The sequence below is a fragment of the Carlito syrichta genome, unplaced genomic scaffold (assembly GCF_000164805.1).
Source record: "Carlito syrichta isolate Samal-C Ts95f unplaced genomic scaffold, Tarsius_syrichta-2.0.1 Scaffold309093, whole genome shotgun sequence".
Classification (NCBI taxonomy): Eukaryota; Metazoa; Chordata; class Mammalia; order Primates; family Tarsiidae; genus Carlito; species Carlito syrichta.
Window position 1 is genome coordinate 203,527 of NW_007253189.1, and position 24,487 is coordinate 228,013.

The 24,487-nt window shown below is 35.9% G+C and overlaps 1 protein-coding gene across 1 annotated transcript in view; it reads left to right on the forward strand.

Moving 5' to 3' along the window:
• LOC103269154 (disks large homolog 2) overlaps positions 1 to 24,487 on the forward strand; it is a 378,014-nt gene that overhangs the window by 183,917 nt on the left and 169,610 nt on the right. The window contains exons 5-6 of the mRNA XM_021716926.1: positions 3,448 to 3,592; positions 6,172 to 6,310. Of these exons, the coding sequence (XP_021572601.1) occupies positions 3,448 to 3,592; positions 6,172 to 6,310 (284 nt within the window). The remainder of the gene's footprint in view (positions 1 to 3,447; positions 3,593 to 6,171; positions 6,311 to 24,487) is intronic.

A 24,487-nucleotide genomic window follows, 5' to 3' on the forward strand; every position in this document is an offset into this window, starting at 1 on the left:
CAAGAGCTAACATTGATTAAGTCCTTTAATATGCCTGTCACTTTATATAGGCCAATGCATGTAAGCCAATAATCTTTTGAGGGACTATTATCATTCCTGTTTTACAGATGTCAAAATTGAGGCCTACCAGGTTCAATAAGTTCGTACAGCTAGGAAAAGCCAGGACCCACATCTCAGGCTGCCTGACTCAAAATGTGTTCTTAATCACTACATTCTGTTGCTAATATCATAATACTATCGGTTCTAGGATTAAAATCTGTGTAAAATTTTTAATACTTCAGCCACCAAAGTATGACTGAACTACTATTATTTTAAACTCCCACTGTTATTTCCCCCAATATTTTTTTCCCCACTTCTCACCTCTATCCTTTCCTCAACTTCTGATTTCTAGTCTGAAGATTTTCCTAGTGGTCTAAGAGTCTGTTAGCGAAATCACTCTCTGAAAATACTCTAGAAGGTAACATTTTCTGGATTGTTTCACTGCCCACCTTCAAAATGGCAAAAGGTACAATTAAATAAGCACTAACCACATCTCTCTTTCCCTGATAATGTAATGCTCTGTGTACTTTCTGAACTCTGGGGAGAGAGAAAATGAGCCCCTGTCAGAAACATAGCATTGGTGCCACTTATAATCTAATCCAGTTAGTTTCTAGCTTTGGGGTCTTTTTTATTGGCTTCTCATTCCCTCTGTGATATGCCACCAAATGTCATTTCTCTTCTGTTTTTTCAATATACATGTTTTTTCAATATACAATATTCAGAGATGCCTTAAGCAATTTTTTTAAAGAGAAAATACTTTCAGACAAGGGATATAATGAATATTTACATCCCTTGTAAATATTCATTATCTAGGCACAAGTGGTAACTGCCCCAAAATAAGTAATTAATAAATATATAAGAAGATTTTGAAATGACAGTGAGCTATATCAAGATACTTTCTATTTCACTTATTTATCTTTTGACTAGTCAGTAAGTACATTAGGATGATACAATATTGTGTCACCACTGGATTAAGCAAGAAGTATAGTGATTACTCAAGCTTTCATAATACTTTGGAATTTATGTTACTTTTATAAGTGTTTGGAAGGAGACCTTATTCTCCTAAAGGGTGAGAGAACAGATTATATAAGTCCTAGCTTTTAATGAACCAGCGCACGAGTGAGTATATTTTCATCTTTTAAGGAAGCTTGTGATCCAACTAATGGCTTTGCCAATTGGAGGCAGTGTGAAACCTCTTTGTTTCATGTTAACCTCTTTAAATATTAGTTTTTCTCATCTGCAAAATGGGCCTAATGATTGGTGTCTATATCATAAAGCTATAGTGAAGATAAGTTGTGTGAAAATAAATGACATGGCACTCCCAAAATATATGGCATGGAAGTGTTAAATAAATGATAGTTATTATTATTATTACCATTGTTTTTGTTTTTTCTCTGTTATTAAGGACTCCATTATCAACTGTGTTCTCCATACCCGTAGTTCCTCTATGTTCTCCCTCTCTGCATGAGTCTATTATTCTATCCATTCATTCTGCAAACAACTGTGTCCTATTAGAATGTGAATTTCATGAGGGCACAGACCTTGTCTATATGGAAGAAACAGTATAGTTGAGTGGTTAAGAGTATCATCTCTGGAGCCAAACTACCTAGCCTTGAATTCTGCTTACCAGATCAGTGACTTTGGGCAAGTTTCTTAACCTCTTAGAGACACACTTTTCTCATCTGTAAAATGAAGATAATGATGATAGTTACTTCATAAGTTGTTGTGAGGGTTTGATTGTGTTAATATTTGTAAAGCACTTTAAAATAGTGCCTGACATGTAATGTGTTCTGTATAAATTGTATACTATTATTATTGCTGTCATCATTCTTATTGTTTACCATATCTCTAATACCTAGAACAGTGTTTCTTTAGTGGAACATAACAGGTATGCAGTAACCATTTGATTAATGAAAAAAGAAATGCCAGACACTGGAAATACATAATTATTGTAAGAGAACATCTCTTGTCTAGAAGCTAAATGTAAGAGTCTCTAGAGAGGCTTACAGCTTAATGGAAAACTCACAGTCAGCATTCAGACACATCAGTCAAGTTCAATTCCCTCCAGTTTCAAGGTCTCTAACCTAGGCTACACTACCAAGGACTCACTGGCACGTGGAATTTATATAACAACATGAAGTAAAAATAGTAATAATAACGAAAAATAGCAGTGCTGTGAGATATTGTATAACTAAAATGCTAATTATATAGTACAGAGAATATGTTCTATATTTATTTATTCATTTATTTATTATTTTTTGAGTTTGCCTCTCACTTCATTAACCAGGCTAGAGTGCAATAATTCAATCATAGCTCACTGAGGCCTCAACTTCCTGGGCTCAGGCAATTCTTCCACCTCAGCCTCCTGAGTAGTTAGGGCTATAGATGCTCACCACCATGCCTGGCTAATTTTTAAAATTTTTTTTCTATAAAGAAAGGAATATTTCTGTTAAAGCTGATGGCAATAGGGTACCCTTGAACTTGCTCATCTGAAAAGCCCCGTGTTCTATCTTCCTTGGAAAATAGACTCATGTCAAATGACATTTTGATGGGAAAGATTTTTAAAGTGAGAAAATCCAGGTTTGGTGAAACTGTAGGGAAATATGGGTTCTTAGTACTGGAAAGGGTGCAAAGTAAACTGGTTTGTCTTTATGGAGTGCTCTTCGGGATTAGATATCAAAAGCCTTAATAATGTTTATATAGTTTGGTCCAGTGATTATACTACATGGATACTCTTATCTGAAAAAAGTATAAAAGTTGTGCATAAGTATAGAAAAAAGATTTATTGCAGCATCACTTATAATACCAAATTAGAAGCAAACTTAACACTCACTAGGAAGAGATTAAATTGTCATATTATAGTCATGTGATACAACGGTCTGTAGAAAACAAAGGTCATGTTTTTGAAATACATTAATGCTATTGACAAACAGTCTCTCTAAATTTAAAAAGCAGGTTCCAAAACAATGTGTATAATACAGTCACAATTGCTTAAAGAGCAATATCTAAGTAGGAGATTATGGGTGATTTTTTTTTCTTCTTTGTTGTTTAGTTTTCTTTAGTGAGTACATAGTACTTATGTAATCACAGAAACTATAGCATAACAAGAAAGGAATTTAACCCAATTTCCCATTCCCATAAATATTATTCTGAATTCCCTTGTAATATCACTTCCTCATGAAGGAAAGCAGAAACAACCTTGTTTTATAGCATCAATGACTGTATCTTATCTGCTTTGACTAATGCCATTAATCTATCTGTTCTGTTAAAGTATAATATATATACTGAACAGTAATAATTACAATTTAATATTTAAATGGGGTTATAATTTTAGGTATCTTTCTGACTGAATATTTCTCTTCAGCTACATAGCTTTAATTCTAATATTGATTTTCTCCCCATTTTCAGGTAAACAACTACAGTTTAGAAGAAGTAACCCATGAAGAGGCTGTAGCAATTTTGAAGAATACATCAGATGTAGTTTATCTCAAAGTTGGCAAACCCACAACTATTTATATGACTGATCCTTATGGTCCACCTGATATTACTCACTGTAAGTATGACACCAGTGTCATCTTCAAGTAGCATATCAGGTTTGCAAAACTAAAATCCTATAAAACTATTGGCAAAATCTTCTGCCTGTACCTTCCCTCTTGTTTAGCTTCTGGAAATCCTTCAAAGGGAGTATCCTGCATTTCACTCCCAGGTTGCCTCTCAGGCCTGTACCTCATGTTTTGAAGGTGCGACATCCTGATGAGTTGGCAAGTCCATTAGAAAAAGGTTTAAATTTGTGGGCAGTGTGATTACAATACTGTGTGGCCAGCACATTTTTTAAAAGCTATTTCTCAAACCCTTAAAGCAAAATAAATCTTGTATCATAATAGACTTTTTTCCTAGATCAGATCTGAGTAGTAGTAGTAGATTAGAAAAGAGAGACTGGCAATGTAGACCAGAGATAGCTCTATACTTCTTCCTGAGAAAGGTGATTCTGTACTGAATACCACATGTTGTCACTCATAAGTGGGACCTGAACGTTACTCACAATAGCACAAGGGAGGGATCAGCATTTACAGGACACTGCTGGGGGGAGGGGGCGGGGGTCGAGTAACAACACATAGTCTACCTGATCCTAAACCAGATCCAGTGAGGACCAGTTGGTACCCCAAATTTTACCTGCACATACATTACTTAAGTACCTAATCCTACTTTACCCCACATTTTTGTAATAAAAAAAGAAAGAAAGGAAAGGGATCTCGCACTTCAATGGTGAAAATGTGACCCTCAATCACCATCATCATAGCTCTTACTGTACTTGAATTTGTAATATTGGCAAGAAGTCAGAGAGAATTATGCATCACTATGGCAGCAGAGGTGTGCTGGAGGTGGGGGCTTCTGGGGCAACAAGTAACAACTAATGAGACATTGTGCTGGGGTCCTCACAAAGTCCACTGATACACAAATCTCATGTTTTCTCCTCATCTTAATAGATCAACAAGAATCTTATCTAAAGTTCTGTCTTTGGGGAATATATTTACAAGCAATTCACTTTTTAATGTAAATTTAAAGGACAGTTTTGTTGGCGTCTGCAAGCATGCTCATCCTGAAATTTTGAGAGTCCACTTGTGAGAATGAGAACTCAGAATGTCTTTAGGACCTGCCATTAATTAGTGCTATGGTCTTAAACAAGTTGTTCAACCTCTCTTAGATTTAGATGTTTCTCTTGGGAGAAATTTAAAGGTTGAATAATTGTGTCGCCTGCTCATTACGTTAGCTATTGCTTTTCTTAATGATGACTCTAAAGCAACTTCCGCCAAAATATATCTTTTCTTCAAGCTGGCAGTAAGCTAAGATCAGTCTTACCTTAGGACATGAAAGAATTTTAACTTTCAGGGTTTTCCAAACTGGATGAACTTAGAGAAATAAGCCTTAAAAGTTTGTGAGCCACTTCATGAAGGTCATATAAGGTCAATGTTAAAGAGAGAAAAAGCAAAATTTTCTAATCGATTCAAGAACTATGTATTGAATAACCAGTATGTGCAAGACACCTTTTGAAGTACTATGTGAGTGCACAGGAGATGCAATCATGGCCTTCAGAGAACTTTGTTGGAAGGAAGGCTAATTTAGATATATAAATAGCAGCAATATTTGGCAAAAAAAGAGGTATGTATTCGCCATGGGCAAGGTAAAAATAAATGTTCTTTGGGGACTCAAAGAAAGGAGATAAATTATCTGTCTTTGGAAGATCAGAAAAATCTTTAGACATAGAATAGCACTTGAACTGTGTCTTGAAGAGGGAGCGAGATTTCAATATCTGAGATGGAGTAGGAAACATAAATTATAGGTAGTTGATACAGTGGAACAAAGGTACACATGTCAGGAAACACAGGCTGTTTGACGACCATAAGACATGTTAGGGGGATATCAAAATGGATCAATTTTTAAGAATGGCAAAGAGGAGCATTTATACTAGGTTCAATACATTGTGACAATGGAGAGCATTTAAGTAAGAGAATAGTATAATCATAGCTGAATTCCAGGAGGGTTTATTTCATCTCAATGAATAAAATGGTTTTGAGGAGAGGGAGAGGAACAGGAGACCCAGTAAGGAGGTGTTTTCAGTCTCCTAAAAGGGAAACTAATTAGGGAGGAGGAATGGAAAAAAAGGCCAGAGTTCTTGACCTTTCTGACATGGGAGTACAACATATTCTGGGAGAAAGTCTCATACAAGAACCTGCTACTTAAGAGCCTTTTGCTTTGATGATTGAATATTAATTATGTGAAAAGAATGTGCGCTCTATAATTAGAAAGCTAGCATTTTATTTCGATAGAAAATTAATCATCGTTCTGAAAATGTGTGTGTTGATCTCTCCTCCAATTATTTTCTTCACCTAATGGTACTAACTGGGGTTACCGATTTAACTATTATTACATCATGCCCATCCTAAAGGTCACCATGTGCTTATGTATATTAAATGCAAACAAACAGCAATTCCTCCCTGTTGGAGAAGAAGAGAATCGTTGGCATGTAGCAAAGTCTTTTTATTTTTTGACTCAGCTTCTAAAGTATAACATGAAACATTGAGTCACCCACATAACAGGTTTCTTTTCTCCTTTTTTTCCCCCACCCCTTAGCTTATTCTCCACCAATGGAAAACCATCTACTCTCTGGCAACAATGGCACTTTAGAATATAAAACCTCCCTTCCACCCATCTCTCCAGGAAGGTACTCACCAATTCCAAAGCACATGCTTGTTGAAGACGACTACACCAGGTCAGATATGCTTATTGGTTAATTGAGTTTGCTGTCATTACCAGGAAGAAATCATGTTTACCTAACATGTCAGCTGTTGTTTTTGAGACTTACTAAAGCTTCGAAGTGCCATTCTCAGATATAGGTGGAACATTGACATCGACATTTCCTTGAGTAGAAATCTGCAAATAATTGTAAACATGTGTCATTGTCCTCTGTTAGGAGGCAAAATCAAAAATTCTTTGTGGATAAATAGTAATATACAGTTATTCATCACTTTGTAATTTATTAAGACTTTTCATATCTGATCTCATTTGAGCTTCACAGTCATACTGCAAGACAGGTATTATTACTTGAAAAGAGAAGATAGTGCTGACGTTCAAAAGGAAGGAAGTAGCATAACAATATTACATATATGGTTAGTAGAAGTCAGGACTGAAACTTTGGCCTTTTGACTCAAAATTCCATGTTCTTGTCACCAATGGCCATCCACAATTCAATGGAAGCTGGGAGTCAATCAACCTCCCCTCTAGTTTAATAACTATAGGTGGAAAGGAAGGGAGTAAAGTTAACTTCAAGTGGTTTGAATTTAATATATCCTGTTAATTCCAAAGGGGAACAAGGATAGGATTCTAGGACAAAGCACAAAACTGCATTGCTAATCCCACAAGTAAAGCCAAATTTAGCCATCACTCCTCTGAGAAAGTCAGGCTGGACAGTTCACTGAGAAGACTAAGAGTACTTAAATGATCATCAGTAAGGATTCAATAAATACTGGATAATAAAGGAATTAGCTAACTAATGAGTGAATGAATAATAAGAAATGTACTTTTTTCTTTTTATCCTTAAATGTTTTCATTTCAATGTAATATTATGTTCATTACATTTGGCAAAGGAATGCAAAGATGATCAAGAAACAGAAATCTCTCCTAAGGTCCCACAAAAGTGACCTGTCTTGAGGTTCCCAATGTGACAACCTGGCATGAAACTTTCATAACTTCTCCCTGTTCATACAAACATTTATAAATGCATACTCAGATATAGGTGCCACTTGACATTGTTTTTACAACGTCAATTTTTTATCTTACACACTGTTTTGCAACTTAATTTTCCCCATGATCAATACTTTTACTAAAAATAAGATTAGCCAGATGTGGTGGTCACACGTCTACTCCCAACACTTTGGGAGACTGAAGCAAGAGGATTGCTTGAGCCCAGGAGTTTGAGACCAGCTTAGGCAACTTAGCAAGTCCTCATCTCTACAAAATTTTTTAAAAAATACCCAGGTGTAGTGGCATAAGCCTGTAATCCCAGCTACTTGACAGTGAAACCCATGATCAAAAAAAAAGAGAGATTACACTATAAATATGTGAGCTTAGTTTCTATATGTGTTTGTAAAAAATGGTGGAGCTAGATGGTTCTCATTTTACATCCTGCCTGTCTATCTGAAGTCATTCGTCAGCCTTTACAGAAGTAAAGGAGACTTCCTGCTGGTTAACATTCCCCATTGGTGCACGTGGGTGCTTTGGCCTTTCCGTTCTTTGGTATATCATTTTAAATGATTAAGCATTTTCCATTCGTTTTGCAATATCAGGTTTGCTGAAGTAGCTTGTTATATCTTTAGCCAAGGAATGGAATGTGTGGATGCTGAAAATGTGCATCTGTGGTGTAAATCAAATATAAACTTCTTCCTTTGCTGAAATGACTGATCTCTATGCTCTTCATTAAAATGAGGACTGCAGCAAAGATAATCCTCGTGGTTCTCTAAACATCTCTGTAAATATAGGCACCTTTATCCCCTAGGGCAATGATCTCTTTGCTTTCATTTTATTACTAGTATTTGATGTGAATTTAATTTGAAAATATCATTTTATCTTATTAAGCCACATAGTGAATTAACATTTATTAAAACCCCTTTACAATCCAGGCCCTTAATCCTCCCAAAAATACACAGAGAAAGGCTTTCATCCCCATTTTAGAGATGTAGGAATTGAAGTTCAAAGAGGTTAAGGAACAAGCTTATAGTCACAGAGCTTTTACAAAAACTGGGTACTCAGACAGTTTTAAAATCCTCGCTAGAAAAAAAACAAACATTTGAATTGTCTATTTATTTTAAAAATAAAACCAAGTCATATAAAACTGTACTCATCACAGAAATATGTGGTTAGAAAGGGACCTGAAAGTTTTGGTGAGCTCTAGAGACAACTAGATCAGAGTTGAGATCTCTACCACTGGCTAATTGTGTGACCCTGGGCACATCATTTAATCTTTATAAGCCTCAGTTTGCCTTTCTGAATTAAAAAAACTCAGTTTGCCTTTCTTTTGTAAACTAATAGCATTTGTCAATAGCAGTTATTTATTATGTCCTTACTTAGAAAATAGAAAGTTGGAAACTTTATGTTAGTCCTCATTTTAAAAAAATGCTCAAGGCCTGTGAAATACAGAAGTTTAGGAACAACTGACCGAAATTTAAAAACCAAGCTAGACTCAATTCTATGAACTGCCCTCATGTAGTCCTAGTAGAGTTCCCTAACACCACAGGAGGCACTTAGGAAATATATATACATACAATAGGTTGTGATTACAATAGGTTGTAATTTTTAAATTTTTAATTGGAGTATCACTCTGCCACCCATGCTAAAGGACAATGGCACAATCATGCGTCCCCGCAGCCTTGGCCTCCTGAACTCAGGTGAACCTTCCGGCTTAGCCTCCAAAGTAGCTGAGACACAGGCATGCACCACCACTCCTGGCTAATTTTTTTGTAAATCTTGTAGAGATGAGGTCTCACCATTTTGCTCAGGCTGGTCTTGAACTCCTGGGCTCAAGTGTTCTTCCTGCCTTGGCCTCCCAAAGTGCTGGGATTATAGGTGTGAGCCACCATGCCCAGCTATAATCATTAAATGAGATAACAAATGCAAAAAACTTAGAACAGTGCCTGGCACATAATAAATACACATAATAAATGCTCAATGAATGTTTTATATAGTAGCTGTACTTATTTTAATTCTTTATCCACTTGAGACATCACACGAAATATTTTTTACAAATGTTGTCCCAGGAGAAAGTAAATTTCCTTCTACAGTGATATGCCTCAAATTCTTACTTCCTGTGCCTGCCTTCTCCCCTGATCCCTAGAAGACAATCTCAGTAGTAACTGCATACAATCTTCTGAATGAATGGTATCTAGCAAACTTCTGAAGTAAATTACATTACTTCACATACATACACATCACCCTAGCATGCTCTCACCATTGCTGGGTGTCCTCTCAGAGCTGCTCTGTGCCGAGGCATTACCAGGGTTTCAGAGGTATTTACTCAGAGGTAGATTAATTGCCTCATTCATAAACATTAATTTGCTTCCTACAAAACAGTGGCATTGCACTAAAAATGCAAAATTGAATAAGAAATAACATCTAAGAACTATGAAACTGGGACAAAAATATATGTAAACCAGTGGATTCCCTAGTGCTTGTTGCTAATTATGCAGACCCCACCCCTCCATGAAGTTTTTTACAAGCCCTAATTTATTAATTTTTTTCAAAATCTTGAGATTATATATTTTGGTATCAGAATGTCTTTTCTTTTGTAAACTAATAGTATTTGTCAATAGCAGTTATTTATTATGTCCTTGCTTAGAAAATAGAAAGTTGGAAACTTTATGTTAGTCCTCATTTTAAAAAAATGCTCAAGGCCTGTGAAATACAGAAGTTTAGGAACAACTGACAGAAATTTAAAAACCAAGCTAGACTCAATTCTATGAACTGCCCTCATGTAGTCCTAGTAGAGTTCCCTAACACCATAGGAGGCACTTAGGAAATATATATAAATAAATATGTTTTCCGTGAATGCCATAGGAACAACCCTATGGCATCAAAGAAAGCTTAAAAGAGGAAATGACTCCAGTTTAAACTTGGAAATTGTGTAGACATTGGTCAGAGAGTTAATAGATCAAGACAGGTATTTGTGGTAGAGGGATAGATTATTCAGATTCACAGAGGAATGTGAAATAAAATAAAATGAAAGCAAATATTAGAGTTTAAGATGTAAGACTCATAAGGAAAAATGGTACCTACCTTTAAGTTATCATTATACTCCTTTCTCTCATAGGGAATCTAGCTGTACGATTAACAATATATGGAGCAATAATAACAAAATGATAATGTACCATTAACACTGAGTGCTTTAATACATATTATTGTCCCTATATTATTTCTATGATGTTCTTGTTCTTAATTTTTACAGATAAAAATTACTCAAAGAGGTTAAGTAATAACCTCATATCATATAGCAAACAAATAGCAGAATCAAAATTTGAATTCAGGTCTTTCTGTCTCCAAAGGCCTTATTTCCACACCCCTAGTCGGTAGGTCTGGTCCTACCATTTACTACCTGGATAACTCTGAACAAGTCATTTAGTCTATGTGAGTCTTGATTTTCTCATCTGTAGATTTGGAATAAAGCATTTTCTAATCTCCTCAAGTAATTTTTAGGGTTTGATATGATAATACATGTGAATATTTGTCATTGTTAAAGACTTTACAAATATATTATTATTCTAAGTTTGCATAGTAGCTTATGTTTGAGGCCTACTTTGTATTTTTCTAAAATAATAAATCAAGAGGAAAAAATCTCTAATAATGGCACTTGGGTCAGTAGGAAAACATATCTGTGAAATGAGAACTTTCCAGCAACCTATAAAATCACATCAAATTGGAAGCCTTTTTATTCCATATACTCATATCTTATTTAATGTTATAAGAAATATTTCTCTATTTTCTTGATTTATAGCTATACATTAGACATTATATTTTAAAGAAACTTTTATTAGAATAATGCTGTAATAAACTGGGTAGATTTATTTTTAAATCTCTTACTCACCATTTCAATAAATATACACCTGAATAAACTGGAAAATTTTGTTTTTCCATTTATTTAGAAAAAGTGGGCACAAGTAAGGTCTTAGATAAAATTATCTTGGTAGAATGCTCACTGAGTCCCTGAAATCAGTATTCATTGTGATGTAGATATCTGGTTTACAATTTTTGGAAAACAAAGCTGTTACAATGATGCTGAGATGGTTTTTGGCTCCAGAATTACAGACTATCAGAGTTGAAAAGGCCATAAATAAATATAGAATCTAATCTCCCTCCTTTGGATGGACAGGGGACACAGGGCCCAGAATGATTTATTTGATTTATTGATTTTCCCTAGTCCTATACTTATAAGCAGATTTAGAACCCATGTCTTTGAACACCTAGTCCAGTACTCTCTCTGTTTCCTATGTTGGTGTTCACTTTTTCTCCTGCTGGAGTAAGAAAGTAACAACTACAAAAATCTATAGTCAATCAAGGATTACCTATGAGCAGTGTCCTCTTTATATATTACCTATAACTGTGGATTCTGCCTCTATTGGGCCAGGTCTTCCCTGGTCATTCAGAAAAGGTGCAAAATAACATCATCACTATCTGGTAAATATTCTCAGGAATGCAAGCAAATAATCAGGACTAAAATTAAACCAAAAAAATTAGAGATGCAAAATAAAACTGCTCTTTCAAGATGTGGGGACTTAGTTTCTCAAGTTGTAAATGTGATAACTGTCATTATGAAACCCAGGGACCTAAATTATAACTGCAAGAGATATATTTCTCTGTGTTAGAAACCAACCTCACCTAGCCCTGAATTTAGTATACCCTGGTGTCTTTCTGACTGGCTCTTCATAATGTGCCCTCAGAGAGTTTGGTTGTTCAAAAAGCATAATCTAAATAAAGTCTCAAGAAAGATATTTTGTTTACAGAATTTTTAAAGAACCACTCCAAATTATGACTCTGAAATTCACCAGTTTGACTCCCCCATTTACTAAACCGACATGATCTCATCATTCTGGAGTCCATCTTTATTCTCCCCAGATTACAGAACACTAGCTTACTAGCCATACCATCTAATGTATTTTCAAGTTGCCTTTTCTCTTTAGTTCTTTCATTCTGTTATTCATTCAATGAATAGTCAGTTTTTACTTTACGTCAAACATGGTTATTAGCAACAAAGTTGTAATCATGACCATACCAGACACAAGGTTCCTGCCTTCATGGACTTTACATTCTAGTATATTGGATAAGAGATATATAGATAAAAAGTTAAGTTCAGATAGTGCTGAGTCCTATAAGGAAAACAAAATAGGATAATGTGATTAGGCAATGATTGGGGAAGAGAAGTTAACCAGGGAGAGCCTCTCAGGAAGTAGTATATGAATTGAGACCGGAATAAAAAGAAGCAAGTGGCAGTTAAAGATGTGAGAAAAAAACATTCCAAGAACAAGGAATAGCAAAACCAAAGTCACTGAGGTAGGAATCAGTTTAGTGTGTTCCAGGAACATTTAAAAAAATCCATTGTAGCCAACAATATTATGCATAAGCTCAAACACGTTGTAATCTACGTACATATATTTTGGGTAATCTCATAGAACATTTTAGTACAAAAAGTCCTTATTTCCACACCCCTAGTCTGTAGGTCTGATCCTACCATTTACTACCTGGATGACTCTGAACAAGTCATTTAATCTACGTGAGTCTTGATTTTTTCATCTGTAGATTTGCAATAAAGCATTTTCTAATCTCCTCAAGTAATTTTTAGGGTTTGATATGATAATACATGTGAATATTTGTCATTGTTAAAAGACTTCATAAATATATTATTATTCTAAGTTTGCATAGTAGCTTATGTTTGAGGTACTGAATGCTTTATTGGGAATCTTTACTTTCATGACTGCAATTAATATCTAGTGCTAGCTGCATTGAAATCTAATGTAGGATTCAGTGGAACCAAATATGGTATAAACTACTCAGTCAGTGTGATCCTATCTAGGTATTGGTTTTTGTCCACGGTTCCTGGCTCATAACTCCCATAGGCCTTGTTACAATCTTTTGTTATAATGTTGGAACACTTTAGGCCTCAGAAGGAGGACTCAAGAAACAATCTCTCGCTCTTTCTCCTGTCCTCCTTTCACCTGCTCAAGGCTGAACTGTAATCTGATTGTTGGTCACATGATCCTTATTCCAGAGAGAGTCTTGCCCTGTGCCCTAGAGGAAGGAATGCTGCACAGAGAAGCCAAGAAAAATCTGAACAGGCCTTGTTGAGGGTTTAGATCCTGTGCTTTTTGTCCAGTAACATTTCTACATGGTCGTTCATCATGCCTAGGTAATGAAACATCCATAATAACCCAAAAGGACTAGGTTCGAAGAGCTTCCAGATAGCTGAACATGTGGAGGTACCTGAAGGGTGGTGTGCCCAGGGAGGGCATGGAAGCTTTGTATACTTCCCCCACACCTTGCCCTAGGCATCTATCTGTGACCTTCATAATATCCTTTATAATAAACCTGTAAATGTGTTTCTCTGAGTTCTGTGAGCTGCTCCAGCAAATTAATCAAACTCAAAGAAGTGGGTCATGGGAACCCCAACTTGAAACCAGTGGGTCAGAAGTTCCAGAGGCCTGTACTTGTGACTGGTGTTAGGTATGGACGTGGGGGGCAGTCTTGTGTGATTAAGCTCTGACTCTGTGGGATCTGACACTATTTCTAGGTAGATTGTGACAGAATTAAATTAGAGAATGCCCAGCTGGTATCAGCTGCTTGGTGTGAGGGGAAAACCCTCCATACCTTTGGTCACAGAAGTCTTCTGTATTGGTGATTGTTGTGGTGTGAGTAGAGAAAAAACATGGTTTGAGAGAGAGTTTTCCCGATGTCTCTGGCTAAAATATAATAGTCTTGTGAATAGTTTGTTGAATTTTTCCTTTTTAATTTATAGTAACTTTCAATAACTAACACCATGTAGCTTTTCCCTTAAAAAGTTCTGCAAAACATTGCATCAGACTCCACACAGGCTTTATAAAGTTCATTCGAAAATTTAGCCAAATTAAAGATTCATGAGCAAATGTCTCTGAGCTATTTGTTTTGCTCTGTGCTGCATGCCTGATTTCTCCAACACAGAGACCGGTACTATGACATATCTTTTGAAGCAAAGTATAGTAATGGAAAGGGGGGAGTGGGGCAATACTAGTAAGACAGATGGAGGACAGACCATTAAGTGGAAGCCTCCAGGGAAGTTTTCTCTTATTGATGATGGCTCCACATAACCATTTAGGTTTATTTACATAAACCATGAGGCATGATTGATAGAGCCATGCTGTTATAGCAGAAAGTAGGTGTGCTAGTGGGGAAGTTGACAAATCTTAATTGAAGAGAATATCCAAGTACGTATTAGGAGACATGTTTAGCTGCTGTTTGCTGTCGGAGGAATAAATTTAATGTTATCAAAATGAAAGAGTAATGGGAGCCATAATACTGTCTCCTATAGATATGTATCATTTCATGAGTTAGCCAGACATAACACACAATACTATGCCCTTCATGAGTTAGCCAGACATAAACACACAATACTATGCCCTTTAATTTTATGGAAAATGGTTATTGCAAATCTATAGCTGTTGTTGCATACATATAAATTTTAAATAGTTATTTAACCAATGCTGTGTTACATTTTAATAGAATGAGTCCATCCATGGCTTTCATCCTTTGGCTCATTGATGCAAAAAAATGATTAATTATGTGCAGTGGAGAATTGTGTATGGACCACTGTGCAAGTCAACTAGCAGTTTGTCCCCTTACATCACATATTGACTGCTGTGTTCAACACAGTATGTAGCTTATTTCTGGCCCTTATCTGTATGACACTGAAATAGAGCATATACTATGACTCAGTAAAATAAACACAGGGCTGGGCGCAGCGGCCTATGTCTGTAATCCCAGCACTTTGGGAGGCTGAGGCAGGAGGATTGTCTAAGCCCAAGAGTTCAAAACCAGCCTGGGCAACATAGTGAGGTTTTGTCTCCACAAAATATACAAACAGTTAGCCAGGCATGGTAGTGCACACCTGTGGTCCCAGCTACTCAGGATGTTTGAATATTTGTTGATTTTCTGTCTCCCGACACTAGACTATCAGCTCTATGAGATAAGGAACTTGTCTGGTTTGTATATTGATTGGCTCCAACAGTGGGAAGAGGTGGGAGGACTGCTTGAACCTAGGAAGTCGAGGCTGCAGTGTACTGTAAACACACTACTGCACTCCAGTCTGGATAAAAGAGCTAGACCTAACTCTAAAAAAAAGAAAACAAAAAAAAGTAGACATGGTATCTTTCTCTAGAAGTTTATTTTGTAATAGAAGACCAGAAGATAGCTGATTCCTAATTGCCCACATATAGATGCATATTTTGACAATTATCCATGACAGCATTACAATCCCTGAGTGATTTTCTGCCATCTCCTATATCATTAGCTGCTGTGGCGGAGGTTACTATACTGTATTAATATTAATGACTGCTTTAACAAAGTATTTTAAAATTGTGGAATATAATCATTGCATTGCAAAGACATATTCTTACTATACTGTCTACTTATAAATTTTATAGGTTTGGGGTTATATCATTCACTTTTTTGCTTCTAGATAGTTTTATTAATACAGATAATGGAGAAAACTATAACTGAGTAAAAAGGCATTTTAAAAATGCTGCCTTTATATATCTTTCCCCAGATTTTTTAATCTTTATACCATTTTCTTCTTATTACCTATCAATCTACCTTGTATCCTTTCTTAATTTTTCTTTCAGTGACTTATTTTTGTTTTATTTCATTATTTTCTCTAATTATAAACATAATATGTACTTGTTGAGAAATTGTAAAATAAAAATATAAAGAGAGACTAATAAAATTACTATTTATTCTGTCACAAAGAGATTATCATTTAGAATATTTTTCTTTGAGATTTTTCTATGCTGTATATTTATTTACAAAATTTGGACCATACTATGTACGGCTGGTGTGGTTTTTTGGGGCTGTTTTTTTTCTTTAACATCCTACCTTGAGAAGTTTTTCAAGACCTTAGTCTTCAAAAGCATATTTTCAATAACTATGTAATAGTCTATCATATAGATGAACCATAATTTACATAACTTCTTTTCCATTATTGGACATCTAGATTCTTTTTAAAATTTTCTTACTTACAGATACATTCTTATACAATCTTTCTGACTTCATCTCTTGATTATATATTTCTTTAAGATAAATGCCTAGATTCCCACTGTCTAAATAGTATATGATTGCCTTATAGACATCACAAATTTAATATGACCAAAACCAAACACTTGATGCTTATTTCCTACCTGCCTTTCCATAGTCTTCCCCTTCTTACTAAATGATTTCTCTCCTGAGTTGTTGCCATACCACAAACTTTGGGCTTAACCTTCTCTTTCTTTTCCCTTTTATATCCCGTATCCAGTCCATCAGCAAATTCTGTAGGCTTCACCTTCAAAATACATCCACAATGGGCCCACTTGTCTGCTACCAGCATGTTAGTCCAACTCACGTCATCTATCATTTGATACTGCAATAGTCTCTAAACAGTTTCCTTGTCTCTGCCTTTGCTACTCATGCCACAGCATTCATTACTATTTAAATAGTAAATCAGGTCCTGTTACCAAGCGTGAAATCCAAAACCCTTACTGAAAAGACTCTAAGATTTGACTCCAACTGACCACTCTAACCTCATCTCCCACTGCTCCCTTCATTGATTTCTCAGACTTCTTTGTTCTTGAACATAGTAGATATGCTTTGCTTCAGGAAGTTTGTGCTTGCCACTACTTCTGCCTGGAATGTTTTCCCCTTACATGTCCACCTGTCCACATGATTTGTTTTCCTTTCTCCAGCTCTCTGGTCATCTTATCACAGAGGCCATCTCAAACCCTGTATAAATAGCTATCTATGATCATTCTTTAGTCCTTTATCTTGTTTCACTTTTCTCCTTAGTGTTTATCTGTAACTGAAATATTTTTATTTGAATATTTGTTTACTATTTGTCTCCCTACACTAGACTGTCAGCTCCATGAGAGTAGAGACTTGTCTGTTTTATATATTAATTATCCCCAGCACAGGAAAGAGTGCCTGGAACGTATATAACACTTGACAAATATTTGTGTACCAAATATAATGAAGTTATATGAACATTTACAAGACTCTTGATATTGCTACCAGATTGACTTCTTGAATTTTTTTGCCCACTTTACATTTCCATCAGCTGTATATGGAAATGATTATCTGAATGCTCCATCTCATTTAAATTCTGATTTCTCTTTTTAACTTATATTTAATTCTCATGTTTTTTCTTTCTCCTTTTTTTCTTCAGTCTTATTCATTTATTTTATTAATCTCTCATCTCATTCACACATTATTTCATTTTCCAAACTTTTATATATTCAACAAATATTTGCCAGTGTTTGGTATCCTCAAGGAGATAGGAAAAAGGACAATATGGACAAGCAGGCAAATAAACCCAAAAATATAACAGAGGTAATACATGCCATGTGGGAGAGCAGTACCAAAAGCTACATGAAGTTTAAGAAAGGCATCTAATTCAGACTGGGCCTGCCTCATAGGAAGTTCCAAAGATACATGGAGTTGTTATTATTTAAAATACATCAAAGTACAAAACCAAATGGCAACCATGAATAAATATTGTATGGAAGTTTCAAAGAGAGAAAAATTGCAATGAGGTACTCAGAAGACTTTATGAAGAAGGCGTAAGTCCCTGATAGAAACCAGAGGCTTCCTAACATTTAAGGTTAGAAGAAATGACTAATACTTGTAAATTTTAGTAGGATATGAACCATCTGCTCAAAGGTATTTATGACCTCTACAAAAAAATAAAAAATTAAAAAATAGCCAGGTGTGGTAGTGTATGCCTGTAGTCCCAGCAACTCAGCAGCCTGAGGCAAAAGGACTACTTGAGTCCAGGAGGTCGAGGCTATGATGGGCCATGATAATGCCACTGCAATCAAGGGGAGAATGAGAAGATATTGGTCAGAAAGTACAAAGTTTCAGTTATGCAGGATTAATAAATGTTGTAGATCTAATATACAATGTGGTGGTTATAGTTGATAATACTATATGTATACTTGAATTTGCTAAGATTAAAAAATGACTGCACCACTAAGTGGCTATGTGACCTTGGACTACATATTCCCCAGTTTCTTCATCTGTTAACTAAGGGATAATAACTTAGTTTGCAGAATGGTGATAAAGAATAGAGATACTCAGTCAGGTGCAGTGGCTTATACCTGTAATCCCAGCAATTTGGGAGGCTGAGGTGGGAGGATTGCTCCAAGTTGGAGACTAGCCTAGGCAACACAGCAAGACTTTGTCTCTACAAGAAATTAAAAAATTAACTGGGCATGGTGGGAAGCTGAGGTGAAAGGATTGCCTGAGCCCAGGAGGTCGAGGCTGCTGAGAGTCGTGATCTTTTCTTTTCTTTTCTTTTCTTTTTTGAGTTGGAGTCTCACTCTGTTGCCTAGACTGGAGTGCAGTGGCACACTCACTGCCACCCCAGCGTCAACCTGCTGGGCTCCGGCAATCCTTCCACCTCAGGCTTCCAAGTAGCTAGAACTATAGACATGCACTACCACGCCCAGCTAATTATTGACATTGTAGAGACGGGGGCCTCATCAAGTTGCTGGGGCTGGTCTCAAACCTGGGGACTCAGGCAATCCACTCACCTCGGCCTCCCAAAGTGGTTAGATTATAGGCTGAGCCACCAATCCCAGCCAAGAGCCATGATCTTACCTAATAGTGAGATTGCTGGATCAAATGGTAGATCTACTTTTAGTTCTTTGAGAAATCTCCATACCAATTTCCATAGAAGTTGTACTAATTTACATTCTTACCAACAGTGTATAAGCATTCCCTTTTCTCCACATCCATGCCAGCTTCTGCTGTTTTTTGATTTTTTTTTTTTTTTCTAATGGTCATTCTGACTGGTGTAAGGTAGTATCTCAGTGCGGTTTTGATTTGTAGTTCCCTGAAGATGAGTGCTATTGAACATTTTTTCATATGTTTGTTGGCCAATTGTATGTCTTTTTTTGAGAGATGTCTGTTCATGTCATTTGCCCACTTTTTAATGGTGTTATCTGCTTTTTTCTTGCTAATTTGAGTCATTTGTAAATTCTGGATATTAGACCTTTGTCAGATGTAAAGTTTGCAAATATCTTCTCCCATTCTATAGGTTGCCTTTTTGCTCTGTTGATTATTTCTTTTGCTGTGCAGAATCTTCTTAGTTTAATTAAGTTCTACTTGCTTGTTTTTGTTGCATCTGCTTTGGGGATTTAGGTCTTTAATGCTTCTTGTGTTAATTTTTGTATATTGAGAGAGATAGGTATCAAGTTTCATTTTTCTGCATGTAGCTATCCAATTTTCCCCACCACCATTTGTTGAATATGCTGTTTTTTTTCTCCAGTGTATGTTTCTGTCTGCTTTGTCAAAGATCAGTTGTTTGTACGTATTTGGGTTTATTTATGGATTCACTATTCTGTTCCATTGACCCATGTGTCTACACAGATACCAGTACGATCCTATTTGGGTTACTACAGCCTTGTTAGTATAATGTAAAGTCAGGTAATGTGATTCCTCCAGATTTGTTCTTTTTGCTTAGGATTGTTTTGGCTATTTTGGCTTTTTGGGATTGAATGAATGTTAGGATTGTTTTCTTCTCTAATTCTGTAAAAAATGACACTGGTAGTTTGATAGGGATTGTGTTGAACCTGTAGATTACTGTGGGTAATATGATTATTTTAACAATGTTGATTCTTCCAATTCTTGAGCATGGGATGTTTCTCCATTTGTTTGTGTCCTTTACAATTTATTTCATCAACATACATTAAATTACTCCTTCCTTCCCTTTCCTTATGGGAGCAACAATTCTTTGTTTAAAAATATTGATAATAAAAAAAAAACATTTATCCAAAAAATAGAGGTAGAATGGAGAAATTTTCATTAGACTTAAAACATATTTGTGGAGTTATCACATGCAACATATTTATTGAATCTTACAGGGCACAAGAGAAGAAAATACCATTTATTGAGAACCACTTGCTGGATTCCTCTCATATGTAAATTCATTATATCTTTGACTTAAGAAAATCATCTTACCAGAAGTAAAGTAAAATGTAACGCATTCAAAGAAAACATGGACAGGCATTTCTCCTATATGGAAAATTTTCATTAAAACAGTGGATGACCCTGAGCCATGGACAATACTAGTGATAATGTACAAAGAAAGGCATTGCGCTTGAGCAAGAGTTACCAAACACTTAGTCTGCAATTTCAGCTACTTTACTTGGTATTAACTGTACTTCTCAACCCATTAAAGAAAAAGAATGTTTTATACTCTCTTCTAAATTATTTTTAATCAACACTGGAGGCTATGTGGGAAACAATATTAGGAAAAAAATGTGAAAAAAACTCATTTTCAACTAATGTTAATAATTGTTGCCATTTATTGAATTTCTATCATGTACCAGTCCATGCTAAACATTTTACATAAAGTATCTCATTTAGTCTTTGGGATAAGTATTGTTATTCTTACTTTATGCATATGGAAGAAGAAACGAGTGAGATTAGTAGAAATGTTGAATACTTGTATAGTTTACAGTATGTTAGACAATCTACATGTATAAACTCTACATATATAACCTTCCCTTCATCAATGAGGTAAATCTTATTTTATCCTCATTTTACAGATGAAATTTAAACACAAATCAGTTAAGTACTCGCCCACATAGCTAGTAATGAGCAAAGATGGTGCCTAAATACAGACAGTTGAGCTCCCAAATCCATACCTTTGACCATGCTATTAACATGCTTTTTGGTATATAACAGAATCAAGATTCAAACCAATTGCACAATCTGGCTTTTTTTTTTTTTTTCTACACCATGTAGGTAGCATAATAAGCTTCAGAGTTTCTAGAAACTTTGCTGTGCTTCAAATTAGTCTTTGGTTTTTCTTTTACCAGAAAGGTAGAAGTAAAGTTTTATGTGCTTGCCTCTTCCCAGAAACACTTACACTGTGTTCCAGGGAAGCAATCAACTTTGGGGCAGTACCACGTTGGGGGTCAGCCCTTAATGCCTGTCATTCTGGCCATTACACCAGAACCCATACAGCTGCCTTAAAGAACATTTACTGAAAGAATTTAGCAGTGGTTGTGAGTGTGTCTCCCTGTGTGTAAACATTTAAATAGCAACACCTATCTTAGATTTTTTTTAATTGAATTGATCTAAAAGTAGAACAATGTGAGTCCTTTCTCATGTAGACTGCTTCCTAAAGGAAATGTTGTCATCTGATCCTTGGAGCCTGATGTTTTTATTTTTTGTTTTGTCCTATTTTTATTTTTCTAAAGTCTCACATACCACCTTGAAACAGGGGGTGAAGGCAAAATAAAACAGTTGAAATAAATGTGATTGCCAAAAATTTCAAAGACAATTTTGTTAGGCCTTGCTCTGAATTTATAACAGTATTAGTAAAACCTTACAGCTATCTAGTACTGCACAGATACTTTATTGTTTCTCATTTTAATTCCTATGACTCCATACAAAATGGGCAGAGAGATGCTGTTAAATCTATTTTCCAGATTGGGAATCTAATATAATAGATTCCATGATCTCCCCTACAAAGTTAGAAGGTAGATGGCAACTTTAGAACTCGGAATCCAGAAATAGGATAGCAATTGGTTAAGAGCATAGATTTTGAAGTCTAAAGATTCTGGGTTCACCCTTTAGTAGCAATTTGAGTTTGAATAAGTTATGTAACATCTCTGTGCCTCCTTTCCCCATCCACTCCTATACCATGAGTTATTATTAGGAGTAAATGAATTAATCCATATAAAATACTTTAAACAAAGCCTGACTTAAGCTACATTCAGGCTAGCCATTACTATATTAGCCTTGACTTCGAGTTCAGGGCACCATGGTGATTATAAGATTAGCTGCAGGTATAATGACAGCAGAGCTGGTTGGGAATGATAAAGTGAAGTTAGTAAGTGAATGCAGGGAAAATATGAGGAGGGACCCCCCTACACCCCCACAAAAAGAACCAAAATTATTTTTGGAGCAGGCTTCCCCCACTAAGTGTTCTAGAAACCCATGGCATCAGTGTGCCTGCTAGCGTTGTTATGAGAGGCTGTGTTCAGTTTCAGTGAATTTTTGGTGGGGAATTCTTTCAATCCATTTGTCCAATTCATGATGGGTGATTTATGAGCACATCTGCCCAAACCACGCTGAGTGTTCAGCAGTTTTTGCCCCAAAACAACATGATCCATCCTCCCTTTTTGCCTAATCTGTCCCTGGACAACTATTGTTTTGTTTCTCTGGATGAAAAAAGTCCTCAAAGGGAAACATTTGCCAATGTGGAAAAAGTGAAACAAAAAACAGCAGAAGCACTAAAAGTCATTACCATTGACAAATTCAAAAACTGTTTTGAGCATTGGTAAAGTGTCTGGATAGGTGTATTGCATCAAACGGAAAGTACTTTGAAGGTGGCTGAAGTTTAAACATGTAAAAATAAATACACAATTTTAAAATAAATAAATTCAGGGGTTTTTTGGTCACCCCATTATACTCTTCCTGATAGCTTAACGAAACATAGATTTACATTATATTTACACCTGCATTCAAGGGTAAATTTTGTGATTTTATATTGATTTAGTGATGTGTTCTCTATATTTCAATGTCACTTAAAAACATATATTGCTTCTAATTAAGAGGAATCTCTTCAAAATCTAGCTTAATTATAAAAGTTATATGAAAAATGTATGTGTTAAATAGACTAATTTTTAATTTAAAAAACTATTTAGGCAGTTCTACTGTCTGAAATTGTAGTTCTCAACTCTGACAACTCATCATCAACTGTGAAATCTTTTTAAACACATAGTCCCTAACCTCACACCAGATCTACTGAATCAGTATGTCCAAAGATGAAACATTAGTATCCCCAAAAAAAGAACTAGGACAGGTGTGGTGGCTCCCACCTGTAATCCCAGCACTCTGGGAGGCTGAGGCAGGAGGATTGTTTCAGTCCAGGAGTTCGAGATCAGCCTAGGCAACATAGCAAGACCTCACTTCCACAAAAAATCAAAAACTTAACCACACATGGTGATGTGTGCCTGTAGTCCTAGCTACTTAGGATGCTGAGGCAAAAGGATTGCCTGAGCCCAGGAAGTCAAGACTGCCTTGAGTAGTTATCATGCAACTGCACTGCAGCCTGGGTGACAGAGTGACTCTGACAAAAACAACAACAAAAAAAACCTAAAATCTCCACAGGTGATTCTGATACACAGGTAGATTGGGAACTACTTGCTTAAATTCATTATGTCTTTGACTTCAGAAAATCATATAGCCAGAAGTATAGAAAAATGTGGCACATTTGAAGAAAACATGAACAGGCATTTCCCCCATAGGGTAAATTTTAAAACAGTGAATGACCCTGAGCCACAGACAATACTAGTGATAATGTGCAAAGAAAAGCATTGCTCCTGAGCAAGAGCTCCAAATACAGAATTGGTTTAATGGTGTTTTAATTTTATAATTAAAAGAACTAGCTGTTTAAAAACACACATAGCAGTATGCATTTTACTTTATAAGCACATTTTTAATGGAGAATTACTCTATTTCCTTTAAATCAGCTATATATGATAATAGACTCTGTCTTTCCTGCCTCTTCTCTCAGAGTCCTCCCTGTGCTCAGATGTTTGAAAAACACAAACCCAGAAGAAAGATGTCTTTAGGAAAACTCTGCTTTCCCTCTCCTATCACACTTCTCCAGTGAGGCAAGGGAATATAAGGTTCTGGTTCCGGTTCTGGGAATACCAGTTTCAAACTTGCAGAAGAAAAAACATATGTTCAAAACACACATTAATATTTCAATGAATTATCTCACCTGTCTTTTATTATTTAAATTGCTTCAGAAAAAGCAGTTTATGTTAGTGCAGGTCATAAATGCTCTGCTCCCTAACCCCCTTTCTCCCATTGAAACAACTTTTTCTTTATAAAGGAATCTTAGATGCTTCAAACATCCTTAAGTACACAACTACCACCTTACAGCAGAACAGACAAAAATCCTATGACATAGCCAAGAATGAATAATCTCATGGACATATTACACACACCAAAGGCAGAAAAATAGAGGTTGTGGGGAAATGGATTGAGAATTGGGACCAGCTTCCACACACATATTGGGCTGCCACCTGACTGTTGTGTGTGACTAGATGCATGTTAAATGTTGGAGTCAAGGACACCTGTATTCAAGTCACACTTAGACCACTCCTTC